The 17,238-nt window shown below is 41.7% G+C and overlaps 1 protein-coding gene across 6 annotated transcripts in view; it reads right to left on the bottom strand.

The window, feature by feature from the left end:
- Positions 1–17,238, bottom strand: part of LOC121279622 (calcium-transporting ATPase type 2C member 2-like) — a 72,179-nt gene that overhangs the window by 30,123 nt on the left and 24,818 nt on the right. For all 6 annotated transcript variants that reach the window (XR_005943449.1, XM_041190792.1, XM_041190794.1 and 3 more), the window contains exons 5-9: positions 13,701–13,736; positions 13,548–13,609; positions 13,111–13,219; positions 8,193–8,342; positions 4,038–4,106 (exon numbers count right to left, since the gene is read on the bottom strand). Coding sequence is in view for 5 of the 6 variants with exons in the window: in XM_041190792.1 (XP_041046726.1) it covers positions 4,038–4,106; positions 8,193–8,342; positions 13,111–13,219; positions 13,548–13,609; positions 13,701–13,736 (426 nt within the window). In the remaining variant the exon portion in view is untranslated. The remainder of the gene's footprint in view (positions 1–4,037; positions 4,107–8,192; positions 8,343–13,110; positions 13,220–13,547; positions 13,610–13,700; positions 13,737–17,238) is intronic.

Below are 17,238 nucleotides of genomic sequence, written 5' to 3'. Positions count from 1 at the left end.
CCCATCTGCCGCAAAGGAGGTGGTGATGTAGTGGTACTGTCACTGGACCAGGGTGACAATGTTAGAAATACAGGTACCTTTAAGAGTGAAGCAGAACCAACTTCAGAGTGAATTGAGAGTAGGCGATGCTCATGGAAGTTTGTACTCAAGAGCTGGGTTTTTCCCGAGTAGTTGGTTAGCTCCTGGACAAGGACCGGATCCAGAATGGAAGAGTGGAAATTGGAAATTTGTTCTGAATTGAAGTTTAACAATTAAACAGTTGTGATTCACAGAATGTCTTCAGCTGCCTGATTCAGTAAATGGATATCCATCTATTAAACACAGGGGACCCAGGCTTGAATCCCACTGTGGCAGATACTGAAATTTGAATTCAATAAAAAAATCTGGAATTAAAAATCCAATGATGATTGTCATAAAAACCCATCTGGTTCACTAATGCCCTTTGGGAAAGAAATCTGCTGTCCTTACCTGGTCTGGCCTACATGTGACTCCAGACCCACAGCAATCTGTTTGAATCTTAATTGCCCTCTGAAATGCTGATGATTGCACCAATGTTCAGCACCGTTTGTGACACCTCAGATAATGAACCAGTCCACATCCAAATGCAGCAAAACCTGGACAGGTTTGGGCCGACAAGTGGCAAGTAACATTTGTGCCACACAAGTGCCAGGCAATGACCATCTAGAACAAGAGAGAATCTAACCATTGCCGCTTAACATTCAATGGCATTGCCATCATTGAAACATCCTGGGAGTTACCATTGGCCAGAAACTGAACTGGACTAGCCATATAAATACTGTGGCTACAAGAGCAAGTCAGAAGCTGGGAATTCTATGGTGAGTAACTCACCTCCTGACTCCCCAAAGCCTGTCCACCATCTAAAAGGCGCAAGTCAGGAGTGTGATGGGTGAGTGCAGCTCCAACAATACTCAAGGAGCTTGACACTATACAGAATGAAGCAGCCCATTTGATTGACACCCCATCAACAAACATTCACTCCCTCCACCACCAACACACTGTTGCACAGTGTGTACCATCTACAAAATGCACTGCAGGAACTCACTGAGACTCCTTAGATAGCACCTTCTAAACCCACGACTGCTACCATGTAGAAGGACAAGGGCAACAGACACATGGGAACACCACCACCTGGAATTTCTCCCCCCCCCAAGCCACTCACCATCCTGACTCGGAAACATATCGCTGTTCCTTCACTGTTGCCGGACCAAATCCTGGAACTCCCTTCCTAACAGCTCTGTGGGTGTACCTACAACACATGAACTGCAGCGGTTCAAGAAGGCAGCTCACCACCACCTTCTCAAGGGCAACTAGGGATGGGCAATAAATGCTGGCCCAGCCAGTGACGTAAACATCCCACAATAAATGAATTTTAAAAAAAAGGAAGGCTCGATTGGACTGGAGGCAGCACCGATGCCAGTAAAAAGCTGGCAAGGCTACAAAATCACCCCATTTGGGACAATGTTAATTGGCTACCCATCTCTGTGGAGTGGGCAGCCAAGCTGCTTCTCAGGCCATCCCTGGGGCATGTCCCTGGCAGCGGGGATGCATAAGGAAGTCATCCCAACATGGCTCCTCTTTATTTTCCTGCTCCACCCCCAACCCCCTCATCACCACACCCACTACCACAAGATCAGGAAAATTTAACCCTTTGCATCAGAAATACGTCTTTTAAGAGAACAAAGTAGAAGAAACATCAAAGTTTGCTACCTTTCCAAGAAGAATATGGATGTGGAAAATTAAAATGTAAAATGCCATAGGAAAATTTAGTCTTCCAATTTCTTTTTTCTTTTGCTTTTAATCCAAGGCAAGAAATATTTGAGGTGGGGAATAAAAATCACACTTCAAGCACCCATTGACACCGTATCAGGCCTTCATCAGTCAGTAGTGTGCAGCCAGATGCTGAGTAAAGCTCCTTTTATTCCCCCACAAGATGAGTCACCACCAACTTTAAAAAAAAACACAATTGTGCACCAGTGTAACAAATTTTCCACTTTCCACCCCAATGGTCTTGTGTGAGATTGCCAATAATTATGAATTGAGAGACAATTTTGTGTTGTAGGCCAATGCCCATTAGAAACTGAGTGGACCTTTAGAACCAGTAGATTGAGGAGACTTTCATCCCAACAGTCCAGAATGAATGTGAACCAAAGTTCCAGGGGTAAAAGGTTGGATACTAATCCACTATGCCATCCAATTGTTTTCTCTCATTTTTAGTGGCATAGGATGTTAAGAAACTATTATTAGTCAAAAATAGGCCCAGAAAGACAATAAGTGCATTTTTCCCCTTTAATAATGGATCACAAAAGAACATAAGAACTAGGAGCAGGAGTAGGCAATTCAGCCCCTCGAGCCTGCCCCGCCATTCATTACGATCTTGGCTGATCTCATTTTGGTCTCAACTCCAATTTCCCGCCCTCTCCCCATAACCTTTCAACCCATTACTAATTAAAAACATGTCTGTCTCCTCCTTAAATTTATTCAGTGTCCTGGCATCCGCTGCACTCTGAGGTAGTGAATTGCGCAGATTCACGATCCTTTGAGAAAAGTAATTCCTCGTCATCTCTGATTTAAATCTACCACTCCTTAGCCTAAAACTATAGCCTCTCATTTTAGAATACCCCAGAAGGGGAAACATCCGCTCCATGTCTACATTGTCTATCCCCTTTAGCATCTTATGTACCTCAATTAGATCTCCTCTCATCCTTCTAAACTCTAACAAGTATAAGCTTAAACTGATGCTGATTCTCTGGAGTGACACTGTTAGTTCCAGGAAAAGCATCACAAAATAAAACACACATCAGTATGAACACATAATTGATGTACTTATGTAGCCTCTCAGATGAGTCTTTTAATTGCTTAAAAAAAGCTCCGTAGTGGTGCTCCTTTTAAATCCTGATGTGTTATCTGACCTTTTTATGTGTTATTCTCCCTTTTTGGACTACGGTGTGAAAATAAAATCAATAATAGTCATCATATTTAGTATAATTTGCCAATCTGAATAATGTTATGCTTGATATTGGAGTGTTCAACGGCAACACTGGATGGTCAATGGGAAGTGGGTTATTGTTGTTATATTCCAATGTAAGTTGGTAAAGGATAGAACTAAAGCTAATCTTTACACACTTCTATAAGCATTTATTTACAGAGTTACACATTACAATCATACACATCCAACAACCACAGTTTTAACATGGCCAGGATTTTCCCCTCGGCGATTTGGGGGCAGGGCCCGCTTGCCGAGGGGAAAATGACGCGGGATGACGTCGGGAGGAATCTTCGACGTCATCCCGGTCCCTTTAAAGTTTTAGGAAGGCGGGCGGACAGCGAAATCAGCTGTCCGCCCACTGACCTGTCAATGGCCAATTGAGGCCATTGACACGCTAGTTAAGATAATTAAATACCTGCCCGTCCAACCTTAAGGCTGGTGGGCAGGCCAGGAGCCCCAGTGGGCTGCAGATTATTCATGAAACTTCATCCACTGATGGGATGAAGTTTCATGTCTGTTTTTTTAAAAATATAATAAATTTTAAGTGTTTATTATTAACATGTCCCATCTTGTGTGACATTGTCACATGAGGGGGACACGTTAATAATTTTAATTTTCTATTCTTAGATTTTACTTACCTGTCAGTGAACTCGCTGAGACAGCACTTTGACTCAGGGAGCAGTGTGCACTTTGACAGATAGGGAATCCACCCCCCACCCCCCGGAACAGGAAACGCATAACGCTTCCTGTCGGGGATGCTGCTGGGCAGGCCTTAATTGGCCCACCCACTCAAAATGGCAGCAGGCCCCGTTTCGGTGGCGGGGGTCGGCTGTCTGCCCACTGCCAAGCTGGTGGGGCCCGCCCGCCATCCGAGGGCAAAATTCTGCCCTAGAGGGTCTATTCATAGAAAACGAAACAAGGTGGGAGGATAAGCTCAAGGCCAAGCTATCCTGTTGCCTGAATATGTAATCTGTTTTGACAGTCATCTATCAGATAAGGTACTAAAAAAAATGAATATTCAAATACTTACCTCTTCAGCTTGCATCATTTTAAAAATTTCTCCAAATTCAGAGTTTTCACCAGTTCCAATCACAATGCCCTGGACACAAGAAACAAGCAAAAAAAAAACACTCCACAAAAGCACACAACATATGTAGATTTTCAGCAATATCCATCTAAACTATTGGTGAAATGTAAAACTGATTCTGAATGGATTTCTTAATCTTTGCAATTGTTTGTTGGTCAGTCAGGTGATCTTGTGCCAGAAATAATGTTTAAAAAGAATGTTGTGACATTTCAGAATAATCATCTAGCAGCCCATTCCTCCATCAGTCCTGCACAGAGATGACATTCTGCATAATAGAATTTCGGCAACAATATAACCATGTAAAATACAGCATTGATGCAGTATCCTTCTACATTATTCTGTTGAGACAGTTATAAACTGTTGATCAAATATAGAGCATAATAGAATTGATCAGGAACAAATTTAAGGATTATCTGTATAAAACATAGTGAATGTCTTAAAATGTTCTTAAAAGAAGTGGCTAGTGATATAGTTGATGCATTGGTTTTAATTTTCTAAAATTCCCTAGCTTCAGGGAAGGTTCCATTAGATTGGAAAATAGTGAATGTAACTCCTTTATTCAAAAAGGGAGGGAGACAGAAAGCAGGAAATTACAGGAGGGAGACAGAAAGCAGGAAACTACAGGATAGTTAACTTAACATCTGTTATAGGGAAAATGTTAGAAGCTATGACTAAAGACTTTATAGCAGGGCACTTGGATAAATTCAAGGTAATCAGGCAGAGTCAACATATGAAAGGGGAACCATGCTTAACCAATTTATTGGAGTTCTTTGAAGAAGTAACGTGTGCTGTGGATAAAGAGGAACCGGTGGATGTGCTGCACTTAGATTTCCACAAGGTATTTGATTAGGTGCCACAAAGGTTATTGCAAAAAATAAAAGCTCATGGTGTAGTGGGTAACATCTTGGCATGGATAGAACATTGGCTAGCTAACAGGAAATAAAGGATGGGATAAATGTGCCTTTTTCTGGTTGGAAAGATGTAACAGGTGGTGTGCCACAGGGATCAGTGCTGGGGCCCAAACCTTTTAGAATTTATATAAATGATTTGGATGAAGGAACAGGAGTTTTGGTTGCTAAGTTTGCTGGTGACACAATGATAGGTAGGAAAGAAAGATGTGAAGAGGACATAAGAAAACTATAAAAAGGGATATAGATAGGTTAAGTGAGTGGGCAAAGATCTAGCAAATAGAGTATAATGTGGGAAAATGTGAAATTGTCCAGTTTGGCTAAAAAACATATTATCTAAATGGTGGGAGATTGCAGAGCTCTGAGATGCAGAGGGAGCTAGGTGTCCTAGTGCATGAATCACAAAAGGCACAGCAAGTAATTAGGAAAGCTAATAGAATACTATTGATTATTGTGAGGGGAATTGAATACAAAAGTAGGGATGTTATGCTTCAGTTATACGGGGCATTGATGAAACCACATCTGGACCATTGTGTACAGTATTGGTCTCCTTATTTAAAGAAGGATGTAGATACATTAGACGTAGCTCAGAGAAGAAGGTTTCCTAGAATAATACCTGGAAGGGGTGGATTGTCTTATGGGGTAAGATTGGACAAGCTCGGCTTATTTCCGCTAGAGTTTAGGAGAGTAAGAGGCGTCTTGAGTGAAACATAAAATCCTGAGGGGTCTTGACAAGGTGGATCTGGAGAAGATGTTTCCTCTTGTGGCAGAATCTAGAACTAGGGGTCACTGTTTAAAAGTAAGAGGTCACCCATGAAAGACAGAGATGAGGAGAAATTTTCTCTGAGGGTCATGAGTTTTTTGGAACTCTCTTCTTCAAAAGGTGGTGGAAGCAGAGTCTTTGAATATTTTTAAGACAGAAGTAAATAGATTCCTGATAATCAAGGGGATGAAAGGTTACTAGGGGCAGGCAGGAATGTGGAGTTGAGGTTACAGTCAGATCAACCATGATCTTATTGAATGGTGGAGCAGCCTCGAAGGGCCGAGTGGCCTACTCCTGCTCCTAATTAGTATGTTTGACTATCAACCAATCCAGATTTAGGAAGTAACTAGCTTGATGAGCCTCATTGGTTCTGCAGAACTGATACCTTAAATGGACCGTTGAAAGCCCAAACCTCAAAAAAGCATTTGCCATAAGTATTCTGCATGAAATGTCACTAGTTAAGATCAAGGTGGTGAGAATTCAGGATAAATCTTGGAAATGGATAAGAAATGCCCTGAAGAGGGGAAAGCTATGGGTACCTGGAGGATTTATGTTGTGGGGTGGGGTTGCAGTATCTGGAGAATCGGGCATGGTTGGAGAACAGGTCACTTGGAGTGGAATGGGTGTCTCAGAGTACAGTACTGTGGGCCTACTATTTCTAAGTGAAACTATTTTTGAATCAGAAATTTACTGTAGTTTATATCAAACTAGGAGAATCAGTTGACTTTGAAGAGGCAGCTCAGACACTGCGACATGGTTTGGGGCAAGTTATGCAAGTGGGTGGAACAAAAGGCAAATGAAATGTGATGTAATGTAGACAAGGCTAAAATACTGTAGGCAGAAAAATGAGAGGCACAAGTGCTCCATGAATGGTATCAAAATAGTCAAGGATAAAGCTGAAAAATTAAGAGATCATAGTAGACTTGAGTCTTTAAAATGTTTATCTTGCAAAGCAGCAGTCAACACGTACACAGGATGTTACAATGTGACTAAAACAGCAAAAATATGAATTGATTGAATTTTTATTAAGTCACATAATACTCTTGTGCACACATAAACAAGAGTGAATGTCAAATTGGTTCTGGACTAGTTCAAATGTCATTCGAAAAGCAGCAGATAAGGTCAAGAATGGACCGATAAACATGTTGTGACAATGAAATCTGCCAATGTTCAAAAACTCAACCCCAAATCAGCAAACAAGCAGTCATAAATAGCAAGGGGCTGAGGGCAAAACAATTCATTCTCGCCAAACTTTTTGCCTGCTGTTTCATTTTCTGAATAAACTGAGGGCATTGCGTGGAAATAAGGTTTCTGGTATTAAAAAGGGCAAAATTCAGAACGTAGTTGTGCTCACTTACGCAGCTTACTTTGGCATATCTGAAATGTTTCTAACATTTTTTTCCCTCTATTGGAGGCTTTTCTCCAGTTTGAAATCATGGAGAGCCATCGCTTGGTCGACTGAATGAAGCAGACTACAACTCCCAGAATGCACCAGTACCAGCCTATCTCAGCAGCACCACATGATCGCCAGAATGTAGTCATGGCAGGTTTCTCAGCGCACTTGAAGAACACCACTAGGTTTGATGGAGTAGAGACGTAAAAACAGAATTTTTATTTACAAGTCGTTAGTTAAATTGGTCATTTACTCGTGTCAAGTCTTGCTGTTTTAAAAGTCTATAGCCCTATCAAATAATGAAAAGGGAAGGGTGGAAATTTGCCGGAAATTAGTCAAGAGGAAAATTGTGAAAGTAACTATAAAGTTGTGGAGGAAAATCAAAATGATGTAAAGCATGACTCTTTGAAATCTATCTAAGCTAACACATAGGGAAAGTCATTTATATAATTATGGGCAAGAGGTTATTCGCTTATCCACCTACAGCACACTCTGTGCACATATTTATTTATGTGGCAGATATAAAAGGGGAAGAAGTGTTTCTTTATCTACTTGCATGGCTGGAAAGCTACTCATGTATTTTAAAAATGAGTTTAGATGGGAGATCGACATTAGCAAAGCAAAATACTAAATTATTACATGATATAATATTTCTGAGTTTTAAAAGCACAAATTTGAATCTAACATGAGCCATGTTACAACAGATCCACAGGTTGCTGAAGCTATTTCTTATGCATCATAAATCAGGTAGGCAGGACCCACCTGAACAAGTCAGTGTGGGGTTTGTGCATTCCATGGGGCTAGTTCATAAGCAACAAAGAGGTTTGAGAGCAGCTGTCTGCCCACTCTCTCTTAGGAGAGAGAAAGACGGAAAGTTAAGTTGCAAGCTAAAAAGGGAAGTGGAAAATAAACAATAGGAACAGCTGACAAATAGTGCAATTATTCAATGGCACAATATCTCATGACCTTTTAATTCTTTTTGGCCATAAGTCTGCATTTAGCTTGAGAAAACAGTAATTTATTAAAACAGATACCTTTCCATTCCCACATCGTACCAGGGTTCCCATGAATGCAATGTTTTGAAGAGAAGTCAAATCCCCAGCTTCTGACAAGGTTGCAGCACTTTTGTTACAAGCTTCTGACTCCCCTGTGAAACTGGCCTCATCAATCAACAGATCAACAGCCTAATTTAAAAGCAATAAACTAGTCAGATTGAATATATAGATGGAAACAAAATGTAACATTTTCAAAATTAATAGGAGATTGCTATTTGTCAATAAAAAGCTGGTGCATAACGGAAACTGTAATCATTAGTTGGAGTACAGGTTTGTAACACTGAATTATGCACTTTATACAGCAGTTTAAAAAAAAAACTGTATACTGTAAATTAATTTCCCAAGGATCTAAATTAAACCATTACCATTGAATTAATTATGCATTTACAATGCAATTACCATTTCTGTATGTCCAGTTGTGTGTACAATTTGGATGCCACTCTGGACTCAAAACACATGAGGTGGGATTTTCCACACCCACCCACTGCCGGGATTTTCCGGTCCTGCCGCAAATCAATGGACTTCCGGCTGGGGTGTTGCCTTGCCCACGATGGGTCCCACCTGTGACAGGGCTGGAAAATCCCGGCCACTATTTCTATCTCACTTTCTTTTATGCTTCTCTTGACCCCCTTAGGACTTTCTCTGCCCGTCACTTAACCACGTCCCCTTTTCTTTCTTCCCTCTCTTGTACTTTGCCCATCCCCCTCTCTGTTGTCCACCATCTCCCCCTCAAATCCCTACTCCAATTTATCACCTTCAACTTAGACTTACAAATTCATTTTGTTGTGAATTAGATATGTTCAAAATCATGAAAGGTTTAGACAGCGTAAACAAAGATAAATTATTTCCAATAGCTGAAGGGTCCATAACCACAGGGCACAGACTTAAGTTGGTTGGCAAAATAATCAAAGGCAACATGAAGAAAATCTTCTTTATGCATTGAGAGGTTAGGATTTGGAATTCACTGTTCAATAGGCTGATGGAAACAGATTCAAAGCTCCCAAAGCTAAATGGAGAAAAAAATTGCAAGGATATGGGGAAAGAGGAGGAGAGTAGGACTAACTCGGTTGCTCTTCAAAGAACCAGCATAGACCTGAAGGACCAAAATGGCCTCCTTCTCTGCTGTACTATTCTACGACTACGAAAAGGGCAACATGAACGCAATGTATCATTAGAGACATCGGCCAGAATTTTTCTGTCGGCGAGTTGGGGGCGGGGCCCGCTCGCCGACGCGAAAATGACATCGGGGGGAACCCCCAATGTCATCCCGCCCCAACTAAATTTTCAGGAAGGCAGGCGGACAGCGAAATCAGCTGTCTGCCCACCGACCTGTCAATGGCCAATTGAGGCCAATGACAGGATAATTAAGCCAATTAAAGACCCTGCCCGTCCAACCTTAAGGCTGGTGGGCAGGCCAGGAGCCCCAGCGGGCTTCTGAAAAAACATCCACTGGCGGGATGAGGTTTCATGTCTGTTTTAAAGAACTTTAATAAACTTTATGTGATATTTATTAACATGTCCCATCTCTTGTGACATTGTCACATGAGGGGCACATGTTAATAATTTTTTTATTTTTCTACTTTTTAAGTTTATAAAACTTTCAGCGCTCTCCCTGAGACAGCGCTTTGTCTCAGGGAGATATGCGCTCTTTCACGCGCATGCGCACTTTGACAGTTGGAGAATCCCTTCCCCCCCACCCCGCACAGGAAACACATAGTGCTTCCCGTTGGGTGGCCCGCCCACTCAAAATACCAGCGGGGCCCGTTTCGGCGGCTGCCCGCCGCCGAGCCGGTGGGGCCCACCTGCCCATCAAGGGCAAAATTCTGCCCATCATAGCATGCATTAAGTGTATGTAGCTTAAGGGTCTGGCATAGAAAGGGTTAATATGGAACTAGGTACAGTACCACCCACATTGTGATGTAAAGGGACACATGACTCAAGTCTAGAGGGCAGTCTTGTACTGGACTTGTGTGTAGGGGCAAGCATGAAGATAGCTCCTAGCTTAGACCTTATACTGTAACTATGCACATAGTTATGAATAGTTAACAAACACTCACTGTTAAACTACATGAGACTCAGAACCTCTTCGTGAGACCCACCAAACCACACACATCTTATAACAGTATATAATTAGTAAACTTTACAGCCTTGAAGTAAGGGGAGGAAGGGATGAGGAAAGTGTTATAATAGGCTATCTTTTAAAAACACTTTTGAAGGGACCCTTTTCAACATGCTTTGGCTTGGGAAAAGCTGTTTCTTTAAGAATAAACATTAATACACCAGAATATTTTTGGACTTTAAAATACACTGAAGTCAATCTCTTTAAAATGACCTTCTTTGGTACCATTAAAAAAACAAGCTGCTAATACTTCAATCTTACATGTGTAAACAAAATTGAGATTCAGTGTCATGCAACACATTGCCAGCATTATGAGCACTATAAACACAACTGATTAAACATGTTTCTTGCAACAACAGAGAAGAACAGGGAAAATTTATGACAATATAATAATCAAAACCTCTCAGTAAATTGGCAGTAAATCCATTCGAGGTTTAGACAACAAACACAAACCACTTTATGCTGCATGAGGGAAACTGATCATCTGAACACCCCAAATGGATTTACTGTCTTATGCTTCACAGGATCACATCCATTACCCACTTTAGTTTTTCACAAGAACCTTTATATGGAGACTGCACCCACGCCTCTCAAAATTTTACTATATGGCGCTGAGCTGATACCAGGCGCTGCACTTTAGGGGGCGCCAGGTTCCCCACCCCTCCGACTAAAATTTCACATGGGAGACCGCCCACAAAAACTGGCTGCCCCACAGCCATTTTACGCTCAGTGAGGTGTTAATTGGGTCAGGCACAGGCTTCCTCCCTCATCTGGGGTGGAATCCGTTTGGTCAGCAGCTCTCGAACAGTAGCCATGGCTGGGATTACAGCCAGAACCCGAAGAGGAGGTGGTTATGTAAGTTGGACTGAAGGTAAGTCTGGAGTATCGACAAAGCCTGGCTGGCATACTCCAGCAAGCAGAGTGAAGGAGGTGGTGGGCTTGGTTTGTTGGGGTGGGGGGTGGTGGAAGGGAGGGAGGGTATGACTTTGCTGAGGGATGCCTCTGAGGGGCACAGGGGACCCCCTCCCCCCCACCCCCCCCAACCCCAACTTCCCTGACAACAGGTTGGCCAGTAAAAGCTGCAGGGCTGCCCACTTGGCCTGGGCCTCCCCCTGCCAAGGGTAAAATAATGGCTGGGGTGGAATGAAGCACTTAATTGGCCATTTAAGGGCCTCAATATGCACAAGGGAAAATGAGCTACTCGACACCTCTAATGCCCACCGTAAAATGGAAGGCAGGTCAGGGGTGGGCTGGTAGGTGGCGGGCAGAGGATAAGCACGGTATTTCTGTATTTTACAAGTCCCTCTCCACCTTCAAACACACCGGTGGAAGCCCATAAGAACCAACCTCTGATTTCAGCTGCCAACGTGCAAGACATTAAGAACTTTGCAAACTTAAAAAAAGTTGAGAAAACCCCTCATTTCAGATTTTCCTGAAGCACGAGATTTTTTTTTGCATGGAGGATTGGGGTGCTGGTGGGTGGAGGGGGGTGGGGTGCAGTGGTTGGTGCTTGTGGGGGGTGGTAGTTGCTGGGGGCCAGGAAAGAGACATAGCAAACGGACTTAGTGAAACTGACCATAAAACTCTGTTCTGATTTGAAATGATTACCCTGTAAAACAAACAAAGTTCTATGGGCCCATTAAGCTAACTCTGTAGCTGGAAGAGGAACGTTCTCTTCCTTTAGGCTTTTAAAGAAAAGCTGTTTTGTAAACTGACTCTAAATTAGAGCCAAGTAAACAAAAGGTCTGATGTATGCACTGATACACTGGTAACTTTAAGCAGGCATAATTAACTGGTGTTTGCTCTGAATGTACACTGGAAAATAAAATTTACTCTTATGTACATTAGTATTCACAAGATCTGAATCTGGAACCACATGCATTGAAAGCTTCAGAATCAACCAGTCAACTTCAGACATTTCTCCTCTTTCTATACCAGTCATGTATACAACCCATCTTTAAGATCTACTTCATCGTATGTCAGATCTTTTGCTTATATTCCAACTGTTAATAACAGTCCTACATCTGCTTCTAAAACACACATAGAAAAATACCGGGAAAACCCGAGAAAATAAGTAGGACAGTAGTGCACTATTTTCAGTCCAAAATTATGTGAGGCTGCCGTACAACGTTATCCCACCTGCACCAAAAATTTCTGAGTTCTCCATAAATTTGCAGAATTAAAGCATCTTATTTTCAATAGATAGTACTGTTCAGAAAATGTATTTTTAAAATGTATTGTTAAAATATATTTTATTTGCCATTATCTTCAATAGATAGTACTATTCAGAAAATGTATTTTTTTTTGTAGGTAGCCATCCATTTTGGGGGACAATGGACTGCGCCCAGAGTGCATGTCACTTCTGTACTGAACAATGCCTGTTGTGCCTGTAGAGGACTGTTCATGAGTGGCAGTCCCTTCCATAGCTGGCACAGGCAAATAGTGTCAGCTCAAGGTCAAGTGATGATTTTTCCTTTCGTTGGGCTTCCTTTTCCGCCACCTGGTCATTAATTTTGTCCTCTGCTTTTTCCATGCCCTTCCAGACTGACTTGATTTTATTAATTAATTTATTGATTTAATAATCATCAATCCTAATTATGGACCAGTTTTCCTTTACTCATTCATGGGATGTGAATGTTGCTGGCAAGGCAAGCATTTGTTACCTATTCCTAATTGCCCTTGAGAAGAAGGTGATGGTGAGCTGCCAGTTAATAAACTGTTGTTATTCTGCTGATTTTCTAATCTGCTGGAATGGTAAAAACACAAAAGAAAACAAACCTCAAAGAGTCTGACATCTGCAGGGACTCGATCACCAACTGAAATGCATACAGTGTCACCCAGCACAAGTTCCCTCGCTAGCACATGCTCCAGTTTACCTTCACGAATACTACAAATAAGAAGACAGGCACACTACTATTAGCATGTATCTTATGAGATATAAGAGCTTAAGCACCATAAAAAGTTGGCATCTCTTTAACGTTACTTGGTTCCTGTTCTTTGAAAGATTACTGCCAGGTATTTCCTTGCATCTGCTCTTGATATGCAGTCACAACTTTGTCGGATGTGCACTACTTACGCCCACAAATTTTGCAGCACTTCTATTGCAGCTAAGCCCCAGCAGTTCACAGAAAATTCCTGCCCCATGCATCATTCTACCAAGTGAACAGGGAGGATTGCTCCCACAACTCTATGAAATATTTGGAGGCGGCACGTACCAGTTACATTCTGGAGGGATTAGTTTGCCTAGCTCTTGCAGAGACTTCTCAGAACGGTACTCCTGAAACAAAAAATAAATGGTTACTAGGCAGCAGAAAGATTTTAAGTCATAAATTTCACAAAGATTGACTGAACAGGTAAATATATCTTACCTGCACAAAGGCAACTGTGACAACAATTACTATGGCCTATAAAATGAATGACGTCAGGTTACTCAGTTGTATATAAAATACTTTGTGTTTCACAAATATACAGAATTTCATTAAATACTTTTTGTGTTTGGATATTTTTGATTAAACAGTTGTGTCAGAATTTGCTGCATCACTTTAACACTTTATCTAGCCACCTCATGACAAAGACGCGAGAAGGTACCCTTGCTTGCCTAAAAGCTCATTCTTCTCCTTTGCATACCCCTGATGAAGAGGATTGTTTGCTGCCTAGACACAGGCCTTCAGCCAGAAAGACCCGGTGCTGCTAATTACTGATCAGCTTGACATTGATCTTGCCTGGGGTCAGAAATGCAAAAGGGTTCAATGTGGGAGTCTGGGTGCCACCATTTGAAAATCCTGTAATGCAGAAAAAAATGTTTCTTCATCATGGGTTAAGTAATAAAAATTTTTGGTATGCATCAAGCAAAGCACTGGTGCTATCTTAGCATTGAAGGTGAACAGGGGTAAGGTTTTCACCATGTTAGTCCATTTGTCAACAAAATATCTCAGAAACTAATGGCAGATTTCAATGAAACCTGGAACACAGATAGTATATGGCGCAAGGAAGAACTGATTAGTGTCACGATCCATTGGGTTAGTGCACTGTAATATTAAGCTCCACTTGTTCTCCGAGCCGTGACAAATGTGAAAAAGTTTGAGCAAACCACCAGATTGCCCCAATTCTACCTAATTGTTTAATTTAGGTTAACAGAATACAAGCACCAGGTTTGTAAACTTAATAAGTAAATAACTGTTTATTGAACAAACTGTCGTTAACCAGTGGCAAAAGAAAGAAAAATGAACTGCTAATTTCTAACTGTATAACCTAAACTCTACCCCCTTCTTAAATTCCTATACACACACACAGATACAAGACACATAAGACACACAAAAACATGGATTTTAAGGATGCGATAAAACTGTTCAATAGCGCCAATTCCGGGAGACAGGGTTCATTGGGTTGATTTTGATCGATGTCTTCCAAATCCCTTTTAGTTCTTGTTGATTACACAAGGTGGTCCTCCAGCAATTTCAGTCTTTAATTCACTGGTTGAGCACTTGCCTTTCAATGTCTCAAACAATGATTTTCCCCTTTGCCTCTTGACAGGGGTTTTCAGAGAGAGCAGGTTATAGAGCTATGAGGAGAAATAGCCAGCTAGCTATTCTTGTAGGATTTCTGGAATCTTACACACTCAGGAGAGAGAAGTTTTAGGTCTTTTCCCTTTCAGGCTAGGAGCTATTCAGCTGCACTGCTCTTCACACAAACCAGGGTCACCTGGACAGAATGTAATTAAAATGCTGTTGTTAGGCAGCTCCCTTGGTCCAGGACTCCTTTCTAGCACCATCCTGTCTTTAATGGCACACCCTGTTACAGGACTGCAATATTATATATATCGTTCATCTTGTTCCAGTGGACATGTCCTTTAAACTTCAGCCATTGTAATTTTAATTCATGGTCCAACAGAAAATAAAAAGATATATTATTTACAACAGTCCAACAAGAATAAAAAGATATGTTCCTTACATTAGTTTTTGGCGAAGATGCAGATCTGGATATGGAAATGTTTTAAAGGATCCATTAACATTAGAAGATACAGCGAATTGACGTTTTAAAAAAAAAGATGTTGTGGATTGTTTTATTTAAAATGTTGATTATTTCAGGATGTTGTGGGTTGTCTCAACTGCTATTGTGCAATTTTTCACAGCTGTCAAAATATTAGAAGAGTATTCAGAGCAGGTTGTTGGATGTGGATTGGCTTGAAGCCTTCTCTGTGAGGTGGAAGCTCTGAAAAAAGTAATCTTTTAATAAAGTTTTGTGTTTACAGAGCATTAACCAGACAGGAAAAAGCCTCAAGGAAGGGCTGTGTAATTGTCATAACATTGAGTTAACACAGCATTACATACCCTCTTCACTTGTTTCTTAATGTTGTTAATGCCCTCCTCAGGAATTTGAAATGAACTGGAGGCATTGAAGGGCAGAGGTGTTGGGACCTGGACTTCAGGTAGCAGCATCAGCTATAATATGGATGTAACATTCTTCTGCTGCCAAAAATTAACAAGTGGAGAAGATAGACTGAGAGCAAGGGGAAATGGCCCCAACCTTGTACACAGGTGCCAGCTGCCATCTTTACAGTAGCCTGGAGAAGTGGGACACATCATTAACAAACTGAAATCAGGCTTCTACTGTGCACTCCCAAGGCTTTTGAAATCTGCCAGCAAAATGGTGGCGGAAGCTGCTGAATCCTGGAGTTAAATGGTTTTTAACAGTACTTCTTGCCCATCCCCTCAAGGAAGAAATCTGCACCTTCTTTAGCCCCTGCCATGGTCACTCACCCCCACCAACCATCAGCCCCTCCCCCCCCCCCGCAAAGCCACGACCTGCACCTGCTCCCTTTCTGATTGCCAGGGGCCAAGGGTTTCCAGTTGCTGCTTCCTGCCATTGGCTTTCTTGGGTGGTAAACAGCCAGCTGTCAACTTAGCCTGCTGCCAGGCAGGAAACAGAAGAAAAAAAATGAGGTCCTGTCATTAAAGTCAGAAGGACTTCTGCGTTCCCGGTCCTTCAAGCTCAGCCAATCTTTGCAATCTATTCAGAAACACACAGCACAGTATTTTCAATTCCTTTTGCATCAAGTCTCACCACAAGTTTGATGCAGTGCTTTTCCAGAATTCCCTCTCCAAAACAGTCTTTCTAAAATTAAAATCAATTTAGAATTTTTCCCATTTAGATGGATTTTTGTTATTATACAAACTTTGCTTTAAAATGCATGTGAGCTGGCAAACAGGATTCAGGCTAGAGTGGGCAGGAAGCTCAATTTTTGCTCAAGGGGAATCCCAGAACTTAAGGCAGACATTGGTTATGTGAGGACGCTGCCCCAGCCTTTCAAATTTCAGTGGCATATTGTGGATGGGGAGGAAGGTTTGATTGGGGTGGTGAGGGGACATGATTAGTGCAGGGCTATAAGTAGCTCTGTTGCCGATGTGGCAGAGTGAGTTTCTGGACTCGCCTTTTTCACTTTTACAGTCTTGAAAGATCTCAGGAGAACTGTTGTTAGCTTAGCTGGAATGTGTCTAAGGCCCTCATGAAGGTCACTAGTCTTTACCAAAGTAATCAATTGCAGGAGAGTTGTTCTCTTTGTCTAGACTCCAAATGGCTCCTTTTGGAGCTAATTTTTATTTTTAAGGTCAGGTGTCACTGATGTACCCATACAGGATTGGTGTGCTTAACCTAGATGTGCAATTGGTCCTGCTTCTGTGATTCGGGGCAGACTCTTTGTCCTGAAGCCAGGGTGAGTAGCAATTTTATTACCGCCACAATTGCACCAATAGAGTGGACCCCAGGAATTCTGGGGCCAGAGCTACAAAAAAAAAAACAAAAGCCCAAAGAAAAGAATGTCATCTAAATCGTGATCAGCGATTGTGGAATTGCTGTTAGGGAGAGAATAGCATTGAAAACATGAAGACTCATTCATTTAGGCAGTAT

This window comes from Carcharodon carcharias, chromosome 7 (genome assembly GCF_017639515.1).
Source record: "Carcharodon carcharias isolate sCarCar2 chromosome 7, sCarCar2.pri, whole genome shotgun sequence".
Taxonomy (NCBI): domain Eukaryota; kingdom Metazoa; phylum Chordata; class Chondrichthyes; order Lamniformes; family Lamnidae; genus Carcharodon; species Carcharodon carcharias.
Note: the sequence above shows the minus strand (reverse complement) of the source record. Positions and strands in the feature narration are given on the sequence as shown.